Source organism: Rhinoraja longicauda, chromosome 7, assembly GCF_053455715.1.
Source record: "Rhinoraja longicauda isolate Sanriku21f chromosome 7, sRhiLon1.1, whole genome shotgun sequence".
Lineage (NCBI taxonomy): Eukaryota > Metazoa > Chordata > Chondrichthyes > Rajiformes > Arhynchobatidae > Rhinoraja > Rhinoraja longicauda.
In genome coordinates this window covers 59,656,102-59,668,369 of record NC_135959.1, presented here as the reverse complement: position 1 = coordinate 59,668,369, position 12,268 = coordinate 59,656,102, and the positions used below count along the sequence as shown (strand labels likewise).

The 12,268-nt window shown below is 45.7% G+C and overlaps 1 protein-coding gene across 1 annotated transcript in view; it reads right to left on the bottom strand.

Annotated features, from left to right (window-relative positions):
• tyr (tyrosinase) overlaps nt 1-12,268 on the bottom strand; it is a 46,495-nt gene that overhangs the window by 8,222 nt on the left and 26,005 nt on the right. Inside the window, exon 4 of the mRNA XM_078402691.1 lies at nt 6,259-6,440. Coding sequence (XP_078258817.1) covers nt 6,259-6,440 — 182 coding nt within the window. The remainder of the gene's footprint in view (nt 1-6,258; nt 6,441-12,268) is intronic.

Below are 12,268 nucleotides of genomic sequence, written 5' to 3'. Positions count from 1 at the left end.
ATAGAAAGGAGATATATTTCAGACACAGCAGAATCATGATGCAGTAATATCATATAGACAATAGACAATAGACAATAGGTGCAGGAGTAGGCCATTCAGCCCTTCGAGCCAGCACCGCCATTCAATGCGATCATGGCTGATCACTCTCAATCAGTACCCCGTTCCTGCCTTCTCCCCATACCCCCTCACTCCGCTATCCTTAAGTGCTCTATCCAGCTCTCTCTTGAAAGCATCCAACGAACTGGCCTCCACTGCCTTCTGAGGCAGAGAATTCCACACCTTCACCACTCTCTGACTGAAAAAGTTCTTCCTCATCTCCGTTTTAAATGGCCTACCCCTTATTCTCAAACTGTGGCCCCTTGTTCTGGACTCCCCCAACATTGGGAACATGTTTCCTGCCTCTAATGTGTCCAATCCCCTAATTATCTTATATGTTTCAATAAGAACCCCCCTCATCCTTCTAAATTCCAGTGTATACAAGCCCAATCGCTCCAGCCTTTCAACATACGACAGTCCCGCCATTCCGGGAATTAACCTAGTGAACCTACGCTGCACGCCCTCCATAGCAAGAATATCCTTCCTCAAATTTGGAGACCAAAACTGCACACAGTACTCCAGGTGCGGTCTCACCAGGGCCCGGTACAACTGTAGAAGGACCTCTTTGCTCCTATACTCAACTCCTCTTGTTACGAAGGCCAACATTCCATTGGCTTTCTTCACTGCCTGCTGTACTTGCATGCTTCCTTTCATTGACTAATGCACTAGGACACCCAGATCTCGTTGAACTCCCCCTCCTCCTAACTTGACACCATTCAGATAATAATCTGCCTTTCTATTCTTACTTCCAAAGTGAATAACCTCACACTTATCTACATTAAACTGCATCTGCCATGTATCCGCCCACTCACACAACCTGTCCAAGACACCCTGCAGCCTTATTGCATCTTCCTCACAATTCACACAACCCCCCAGCTTAGTATCATCTGCAAATTTGCTAATGGTACTTTTAATCCCTTCGTCTAAGTCATTAATGTATATCGTAAATAGCTGGGGTCCCAGCACCGAACCTTGCGGTACCCCACTGGTCACTGCCTGCCATTCCGAAAGGGACCCATTTATCCCCACTCTTTGCTTTCTGTCTGTCAACCAATTTTCTATCCATGTCAGTACCCTACCCCCAATACCATGTGCCCTAATTTTGCCCACTAATCTCCTATGTGGGACCTTGTCGAAGGCTTTCTGAAAGTCGAGGTACACCACATCCACTGACTCTCCCCTGTCAATTTTCCTAGTTACATCCTCAAAAAATTCCAGTAGATTTGTCAAGCATGATTTCCCCTTCGTAAATCCATGCTGACTCGGAATGATCCTGTTACTGCTATCCAAATGCTCAGCAATTTCGTCTTTTATAATTGACTCCAGCATCTTCCCCACCACTGATGTCAGACTAACTGGTCTATAATTACCCGTTTTCTCTCTCCCTCCTTTCTTGAAAAGTGGGATAACATTTGCTATCCTCCAATCTACAGGAACTGATCCTGAATCTATAGAACATTGAAAAATGATCTCCAATGCTTCCACTATTTCTAGAGCCACCTCCTTAAGTACCCTGGGATGCAGACCATCAGGCCCTGGGGATTTATCAGCCTTCAGTCCCATCAGTCTACCCAAAACCATTTCCTGCCTAATGTGGATTTCCTTCAGTTCCTCCATCACGCTAGGTTCTCCGGCCCCTAGAACATTTGGGAGATTGTGTGTATCTTCCTCAGTGAAGACAGATCCAAAGTAACGGTTTAACTCATCTGCCATTTCTTTGTTCCCCATAATAAATTCCCCTGCTTCTGTCTTCAAGGGACCCACATTTGCCTTGACTATTTTTTTCCTCTTCACGTACCTAAAAAAACTTTTGCTATCCTCCTTTATATTATTGGCTAGTTTACCCTCGTACCTCATCTTTTCTCCTTACATACATATATACATATGCAAACCTATCTGATGCAAGGGCATACATTCTGTGTTTTAAAACTGAAGCACTAATGAAAGGTATGGGTTTCTATTGAGCCCACCTGTGTTAATAGCACATCTCTGATTTATGAAGCTTAGTTTCGAGATGAATGCAGGTTAATGCAAACTTTCAGATGGCATTGTGTGCAAATCAGCTTTAATGTAAATTACTTTAAAGTATATATCAAGCTCGGTTTAGAAATTTGTCAAGATGTAATACACAATGTTTTATTCTTATCGGTTTTCAGGACCTTCTGCCTTCTGTTCTTCCCAGAAATGTAAAAATTCAAGTGAATTGATATTGTCGGTAGGTAGCACAATTGTAATTCTGTACTACCTAGCTTTGCTCTTGAAACTCTTGCTGTGCAGTGAGCTCCCATGTTAAAACATGACTAGTTAATGTTAAACTTCTCCAAAGTTTCGGAGTGCTCATGCCCATTTCCAGTTGGAGCCACACCCATTGGCAAGCCTGACCATCTGCTTTCTGTTGTGATTCACCCTCCATGTTGCATTTTGTGCACGGGTGGGCAGGGTTATCATTAATTACCTATTCCAAATTGGATTAAATTCACTTTTAAGTGAAAAGGGCAGCACAGTGGTACAATGGTAGAATTGCTGCTTACAGCGCCAGAGACCCGGGTACGATCCTGACTACAGGTGCTATCTGTATGGAGTTTGCACGTCCTCCCTGTGACTGCCTTGGCTTTCTTCACCTCCTCTTATTCAGGCAGCATTATGGTAAATCTCACCCTCTACAAGAACAAGGGTGAGAGAAGCGACTGCAGCAACTACAGAGGCATCTCCCTCCTCAACATCGTCGGCAAGGTCTTTGCTTGGGTCATCTTGATCCTCCTGCAGACGCTGGCAGAACATGTCTACCCAGAGTCACAGTGCGGTTTCTGAGCTGGAAGGTCAACATTAGACATGGTCTTCTCCCTTCGCCAGCTCCAGGAGAAGTGCAGAGAACAGCGGATGCCCCTGTATATTGCTTTCATTGACCTCACCAAGGCTTCTGACCGCCAACAGAGATGGCCTATTCAAGTCTCTCCCAAAGATTGGCTGCCCACCAAAACTGCAGAGCATGATAGAATCCTTCCACATCAAAATGAAGGGGACAGTGCAGTTCAATGGCAGTTTCTCAGAGCTCTTTGACATCCGCAGTGGCGTCAAACAAGGCTGCATCCTTGCTCCCACACTCTTTGGGATTTTCTTCGCTCTGCCATGACTAAGATGGTAAATCTCCTCTGCACCCTCTCTATAGCCTCCACATCTTTTCTGTAGCAGAGTGACCAGAACTGTACACAATACTCCAAATGTGGCCGAACCAAAGTCCTATAGAGCTGCATCATGACTCTTATATTCAATGCCCTTAGCAAAGAAGGCAAGCTTACCATACGCCTCCTTTACCACACTATATATTTGTCCTGTGAGCTATGAACTTGCTCTCCAAGATCCCTCTGCACATCAATGCTATTACGGGTCCTGCCATTAACTGTACTCTTCATTCAACCTCCGAAAGTGCAACCCTTTACACTTGTTTGGACGAAACCATCTGTCATTTATCTGCACATTTCTGCAGTTGATCAATATCCCACTGTATCTTCTGACAGCAATCCCCATTGTCTGCAACTTCTCCAATTTTGTTATCATCAGCAAACTTACTCACCAACCCATCTACATTTATGACTAGGTCATTTTCACACACACACACACACACACACACACACACATACATGCACACACACACACACATACATGCACACACACACACACACACATCTGCACACACGTACACACACACACACACACACACACTCTATATATGGTACCTCACCTACATCCTCTGACTCCAAGCATAGATTCCCTCCTTTATCCCAGGGCAGTCCTACCTTCTCCCTGGTCACCCTCTTAGTGTTAATGTATGAATAAAAAGCCTTGTGATTTTTCTTAATCCAACTCACCAATGACATTTCATGACCCCTTTTGGCCTTTCTAATCACCCGCTTGAGTTATTTCCTACTCCCTTTATATTCTTCACGAACCCCATCTGATGCCACCTTGTTAAACCTGACATATGCTTCCTTTATCTTTCTGAACAAGTTTACAACCTCTTTGGTCATCCGTGGTTCCCTTCCCTTGCTCCCCTCATCCCTCCTCCTTACTGGAACATGCTGATCCTGCACTTGGATCATCTGGCTTTTAAATGACTCTCACACGTCCTCTGTGGTCTTACCCCATGACAACTGCTCCCAATCTACGCACCTTAGCTCCAGCCTAATGACGTTATAATCTGTCTTGCCCCAATTATGTCCCTCCTCACAATATCCGACCTGTCCCTATTCACAACAATCTTAAAACTTATGGAGTTGTGATCACTACAATCTTAAAAGTTACGGAGTTGTGATTATTTTCTGGACCTTTTTCTTGCCATCCCCACCATTTGACACAATTCCCCCTCATCTCCATGGCAGCTCTTTAATAGCATCAACTCACTTGCCATGAGAGATAGCACTGTAACTGCCTGCATAATCACACAGACTGGGTAAAATCACAAGCTGAGATAAATATGTTTAACGCAACCAGTTTTTAAATGGCACGTTTGATCAGGCATCCCATCCACCATCATAGTAATTCACTGCCTCCATCAATGGTGCAATGTGGCTGCATTGTTTCTCGTCTTCCAGATGCACAACAATAAAACATTACTTCCAATTTGAAACTCCTTTGTAAACTTGCACCTCTGCAACAGCTTAACAAAAGCAGAAGGGAGATAGGAACAGCATCTCTGATAGACACAAACTGGTGCATTAACTCGGAGGGTCAGGCAGCATCTCTAGAGAAAAGGAATAGGTGACATTAAAGGTCAGAACCCTTCTTTAGACTCCTCTTTCAGGTTCCACTCTAACTCACGTAGCACACTCCATTGAAATATCACCAATGCTTCGTTATTTTACCTCTACTGTGGGATTATATTCACCGCATGAATATATTCAGAGAGTGGTGAGTCTGTGGAATTCTCTGCCACAGAAGGTAGTTGAGGCCAGTTCATTGGCTATATTTAAGAGGGAGTTAGATGTGGCCCTTGTGGCTAAAGGGATCAGGGGGTATGGAGGGAAGGCAGGTACAGGCTACTGAGCTGGATGATCAGCCATGATCATATTGAATGGCGGTGCAGGCTCGAAGGGCCGAATGGCCTACTCCTGCACCTATTTTCTATGTTTCTATGTTTCTATGTTTCTCCTGAATAGGATCCACAATAAATGCAATAGCCAAGACCCTTGCAGGTGCTGCAAGGGCGACCCTTACCTCACGTTCTACACAGATGGAGAAAAACATTGTCCTAACAATGCAAATGATAGAAGAGGTGTGAAAAGGCTGGTAGGAACAGTTAGCAGCTCAATCCCAAAATGTTAGCCTTGGCTCAGTGACAGCATCCTTTCTCTGAGCCAAATGTTTTAACTTCGAGTCTCATTCCACAGAATTAAGTAGAAGGTTTAGGCCAATACTTCAACACAATGCTGAGGGAATTCTTGGCCGGGTGTTATTTAGTTGGGACGTTAAACTGAGTGACTGAGTCATCTCTTTTATCTCAGAGATCGCATAATCTTAATTACCGGGATGGATGGAGGCGTATTTCCTGGTTTTCCGGTCAATATTTATGTTGTGATTAATACTTAATGCAAAACATCTGGTCCCTTATCTCGTTGCTCTGTGAGAACTTGCTGCGTCCAAAAAAATCTCAGAGGCTGAATTAAGCCTCGAGACTCCTTGAGCAAACTCCTCAGATGAACAAGGTTAAGACTGGAAACAGGCCCTTGCAGCCCCGCGCTGAACAGAGATCACCCTACCCACTAGCACTATCCTACACACAAGGGACAATACACAATTACAATTTACAGAAGCCAATTAACCTACAAACCTGCACCTCTTTGGAAAGTGGGAGGAACTGGGGCAACTGGAGAAAAGCCATGCAGTTACATGGAGAACATACAAACTCCGGAAAGACGTGTTAAGACAGCACCCATAGTCCGGATCTCACCTGAGTCTGTGGCGCTGTGAGGCAGCAACTCTACCACTGTACCGCCATATCTTACAAAGCAACTATATGTAATTTGGTTTAAATAATGTCCTGCTTTTTCATTTTTTCTTCCAATGGATAACCGCAGACTTTGGAGTGTAATTTCATATATTTGACTTCACATAAAGTATTGCTTAAATGATGCAAAACAACATTTGAGGAGCAATGTATTTTACCTGTTTCAATCAAATAATCATAATCATATCCAAGGTTTCTTGTTGAAACAAAGAATTCAATATTTCTGTAGAGTGGAATGAAAGGCACCATGTAGTAGTCACGGTTGTGGCCAATGGGTGTATTGGCCTCTGGGAAACTCGTCTGAAGAGGCCGATGTCTCCGTAACCATTGCTCATAGAGGCTGCAGATGGGAAAACAATAAAACTCTGTTAGGATTCTGACAGCTGAGGCTTAAATGGCTTAGTCACATTCCCCCCTTCTTACCTCAGCTGTGTAATATGCAGCTATGTAATATGCCAATTGGTTCAAAGCCTGTGGTTGAGAATAGAGTGTAAGAAGGAACTGCAGATGCTGGTTTAAACCAAAAATAGACAGAAAATGCCGGGGTAACTCAGCGGGATGGGCAACATCTCTGAAGAGAAGGAATGAGTGACATTTCGGATCTGAAGAAGGGTCTCGACCCGAAACGTCACCTATTCCTTCTCTCCAGAGATGCAGCATTTTGAGTCTATCTTTGGCTGAGATATCTTTGCCTTTCACCGTCCAGCGCGGCCTGCAACGTGGCAACTACAACAGCCTGACCACGGGAGAAGACGGCAGGGGAAGAGAAATGACATTCTGGCCTTCCATCACAGTGAGGAGGGGACTGGAGGAGACTCACTGTGATGGATGTTTCTTTTTTTTGTGTGTTTTGTGTTGGTTGGGTTTGTGTAATTGGCTTATTTTATTGCTCTTATTGTTGGACTGTGGGTGACGAAATAAAGGTAATTCTGATTCTGAATAGAGCATGTGTCCTACAGATAAGCTGCATTTTTGGAAGTGTTATGATTTGGATGCATTGGTGAAATGCATCGTGCAGGTGGTGCATATTGCCGCTACTTTGCGTTGATGGTGGAGTGAGTAAATGGTTGTGGATGGGGAGCCTATCAAGCAGGCTATTAGGTCTTGTGCAGTGTTCAGCTTCTTAAATGTTGTTAAATCTGCGCTCAACCAGGCAAGTGAAGACTTGAGCCTTGTAGATGATGTGCGGGCTTTGAGGAGTTAGCTAGGGAGTTAATCACGGCAGGGTTCTTAGCCTTCCTGCTGCTCTTGGAGCTGCACTGTGTATGTGGCTACTCCACTTCAAATTCTGGTCAATGGTAATTCCTCAGGAGAGTGATAGTGGGGGATTCAGTGATGGTGATGCCATTGAGTGTCAGGGGCGATTGCTGGATTTTCTCTTGCTGGATATTGTCATTGACTGACAATGGCATGGCATGTGTTGAAGTTGCAACCTATCAGCCCAGGGCTGAACGTTATCCAGTTCTTGACTGCTTCACTGTCCGAGGAGTCGTGCATGGGGTAATCAACATTGTGCAATCATCAGCGAGCATTCCCACTTCTGAAGGAAGTTCATTGCAGCTGAAGATGATTAGGCTTTAGACACCACTACCCTGAGGAACTCCTGCAGTTATGTCCCATGGCACCTTAATGTGAAGGGGAAAAGATTTAATCGGAGTCTGAGGAGTAACCTTTTCACACAAAGGGTGTATGGACCAAACTGCCAGAGGAGGTAGTTGAGGCATGGATTATCCCAACATTTAACAGTTGGACAGGTACATGGATAGGATAGGTTTGGAGAGATATGGGCCAAGCTCAGGCAGGTGGGACTAGTGTAGATGGGACATGTTGGCAGTGTGGGCAAGTTGGACTGAAGGGCCTGTTTCCACATTGTATCGCTCTATGACTATGGCTGACAAGATTGACCTCCAACTGCCACAAACATCTTCCTTCGTGTGAGAGATGATTCCGACCAGTGGACAGTTTCCCTTTGATTCCCATTAACTGCAGTTTAGCTAAGGCTGCTTTATTTAAGCCAGACTCACCCACGTTTTTACTTCTTTATTTTTCACAATGTGCCAGTATTTATTGCCCATTCCTAAATGCCCATGAGAATGTGGCGAGCCACCCTTTTGAACTGCTCCAGGGCCTAGAAATTGTGGATGCATTGGTGATCTTTTCCCAATATTCTCTCTAATCTGGATCAGTCCTGTAGACTGGAGGGTAGCCAATGTAACTCCACTTTTTAAGAAAGGAGAGGGGAAACGGGGAATTATAGACCAGTTAGCCTTACATCGGTAGTGGGGAAGATGCTTGAGTAGTTTATTAAAGATGTGATCGCCGTGTATTTGGAAAGCATTGACAGGATCGGTCAAAGTCAGCATGGATTTATGAAGGGGAAATCATTCTTGACTAATCTTCTGGAATTTTTTAAGGATGTAACAAGTAGAATGGATAAGGGAGAGCCAGTGGATGTGGTGTATCTGGACTTTCAAAAAGCCTTTGACAAAGTCCCACACAAGAGATTAGTGTGCAAAATTAGAGCACATGTATTGGAGGTAGGGTATTGACATGGATAGGGAACTGGTTGGCAGACAGGAAGCAAAGTGTAGGAATTAACAGGCCCTTTTCAGAATGGCAGGCAGTGACTAGTGGGGTGCTGCAAAGCTCGGTGCTGGGACCCCAGTTATTTACAATATATATTAACGATTTAGATGAGGGAATTAATTGTAGCATCTCCAAGTTTGCGAATGACACAAAGCTGGGTGGCAGTGAGCTGCGAGGAGGATGTTAGGAGGTTGCAGGGTGACTTGGATAGGTTGGGTGAGTGGGCAAATGCATGGCAGGGCACTCGTGCAGTGATGTCCTGCATGAAAATGTGGCAACCCACCCTTTTGAACTGCTCCAGTCCTTTTTTATAGAAACATAGAAAATAGGTGCAGGAGTAGGCCATTCAGCCCTTCGAGCCTGCACCGCCATTCAATATGATCATGGCTGATCATCCAACTCAGTATCCCGTACCTGCCTTCTCTCCATACCCCCTGATCCCTTTAGCCACAAGGGCCACATCTAACTCCCTCTTAAATATAGCTAATGAACTGGCCTCAACTACCTTCTGTGGCAGAGAATTCCACAGATTCACCACTCTCTGTGTGAAAAAAAACTTTCTCATCTCGGTCCTAAAAGACTTCCCCCTTATCCTTAAACTGTGACCCCTTGTTCTGGACTTCCCCAACATCGGGAACAACCTACCTGCATCTAGCCTGTCCAACCCCTTCCGAATTTTGTAAGTTTCTATAATATCCCCCCTCAATCTTCTAAATTCCAGCGAGTACAAGCCGAGTCTATCCAGTCTTTCTTCATATGAAAGTCCTGCCATCCCAGGAATCAATCTGGCGAACCTTCTCTGTACTCCCTCTATGGCAAGAATGTCTTTCCTCAGATTAGGAGACCAAAACTGTACACAATACTCCAGGTGTGGTCTCACCAATGCCCTGTACAACTGCAGCAGAACCTCCCAGCTCCTATACTCAAATCCCCTCGCTATGAATGCCAACATACCATTGGCTTTCTTCACTGCCTGCTGCACCTGCATGCCTACTTTCAATGACTGGTGTACCACGACACACAGGTCCCGTTGCATCGCCCCTTCTCCTAATCGGCCGCCATTCAGGTAATAGTCTGCTTTCCTGTTCTTGCCGCCAAAGTGGATAACCTCACATTTACCTCACATTTATGTTTCCATGTGTTGTACTTCCACAGTGGTGTTGGTTAGAATGTTCCAGAATTTATACCCAGCAATAATGAAGGAATGAGGATTATATTTATTCATTGGGAAGGAGTTTGTAAGGGCAGTGGGTGTGTGGGAGCAACACTTGTAGCATGATTGACCTCTGACAAGCACAGTCATTTTCCTTTGTGAGAAATATGACTCCAATCACTAGCTCTTTCTCTTGAATTTTACCCAAGCTCCATGATGCCAAACAATAAACAATAGACAATAGGTGCAGGAGTAGGTCATTCGGCCCTTCGAGCCAGCACCGCCATTCAATGTGATCATGGCTGATCATTCACAATCAGTACTCCGTTCCTGCCTTCTCCCCATACCATGGACTGTGGTTTACTGACTGGATAGAAAATTGGCTTCATGGAAGGAAGCAGAGGGTGATGGTAGAAAGTTGTTTTTCGGATTGGAGGCCTGTGATTAATCGGGTGCCTTAAGGTTTGGTGCTGGGCCCATTGCTGTTTGTCAACTATATCAATGATTTGGATGAGAACATACAAGGCATGATTAGTAAGTTTGCAGATTATACTAATGTGGGTGATATTGTAGATAGCGAAGATAGTTATCAAAGGTGACAACAGAATCTTGATAAGTTTGCCAAGTGGGCAGAGCAATGTTTAAAAAAGCTTCATGCAGATAAATGTGAAGTGTTGTGTTGCATTTTGGAAAGTCTAACCAGGGCAGGACCTTCACAGTTAATGGCAGGGCTCTAAGGAGTGTTGTAGAGTAAATGGATCTAGGAGGGCAGGTACATAGTTCCTTGAAAGTATCAGCACAGGTAGATAATGTGGTAAAGATGGCCATCTATATACTAAAACTCTCGTTTGTTCGCATGTTCCTGAACTACAGCCCAAACGAAACACGATGGCGTGACAATTTTAGGTCCACCTTACCGTTGTCCGGTGGTCCCATAGAAGAGGATTAATTGAAATTGGTGTTATATTTAAAAAGTTATTCACATTTTAAAGTTTAAAAAACACCGCTTGCGCGTTTGGGGCTCCTTTGATCTGGTACTTACGTAAGATGGACGCCCCCCGATCCGGGAGGAGGGTTGCTACGGCAACCACAGGTTGCTCCCGGGGGGAGGGAGGGGAGGAATGGGGAGGGAGGGGGGGAATGGGGAGGGGGGGAGGCAGGGGGTGGAAGAGGGGGGGAGGTAGGAGGGGTGGGGGTGGAGGGGGCGGATGGAAGGAGGAGGAGGAGGAGGAGGGGAGGGAGGGAGAGGAGGGGAGGGAGGGTGGAGGAGGGGGGTGGAGGGAGGGGGAGGAGAGGGGAGGGGAGTGGGGGAGGAAAGGGTGGTGCACCAATGCAGAAGAGGTAACCCTAGGGGGAGGGGGGGCTGGGAGAAGGGGGGGGAGGGAGAGGGGGGAAAGGAGGGAGGAAGAGGGGGAAGTGGGGGAGGGGTAGGGGGGCAAGGGGGAGGAGGGCGAGGGGGAGGAGGGCGAGGGGGAGGAGGGCGAGGGGGGGGAGTGAGAGGGGGAGGGATGGGTGGAGGGAGGGAGGGGTGGAGAGGGAGGGGTGGAGAGGTGAGGGGGAGAAGGGAGGGGGTAGTGGGGGAGGAGAGGGTGCTGCACCAATGCAGGAGTGGTTTGGGCCCACCGGGTCCACTTGGTCTAGTCAGTTAATAAAGGTTGAGATAACATTTGCCTCCCTAATTATACTTTACTTTAGACTTTAAAGATACAGGCCCATCAACCCACTGAGTCCACACCGACCAGCGATCACCCCGTACACTAATACTATCCTACACACTGGGGACAAGTTACAATTTTACCGAAGCCAATTAACTTGTATGTCTTTGGAGTGTGGAGGAAACCGGAGCACCCCGAGAAAACCTACATGGTCACAGGAAGAATGGACAAACTCCATACAGACAGGAGCCGTGGTCAGGATGGAATCCAGGTCTCTGGCGCTGTAAAGCAGCAGCTTCACTGCCTGCAGCACTGTGTCGCCCAATATCGCTCAATATCTGTTGGATTTGAGGGACTTGTGCACATGGCCATTTAGGTCCCTTTAAACAGGAACCTCACCCAATCCTTCACCAATTAACAACAGGTATGCTTTTCTGTTTGATGTACTACATGGTTAACTTCACATGGATAAACCTGCATTTGGAATGTCCACACCCACTATCTACATCACTGTGAAGCCCATTTGTATCCCCCCCCCCCCCTCACTACAACAACCTCACCTATCATCAGTAATCACGCAAGCTTAAGACTGCTTCATTTGAATGCATGCGGAAACAGAAGCATTTAACCTTCTACGCTTGTTCGAACATTCATGACTAATTTGTGCCCTAAGTCAGTAAAACACATACCCAAAACATTGACTATTTGTCTTTCCACAGATGCCGCTGAACTTGCTGAGTTTTTCTAGCAATTTTGCTTTGATATCATATTTCC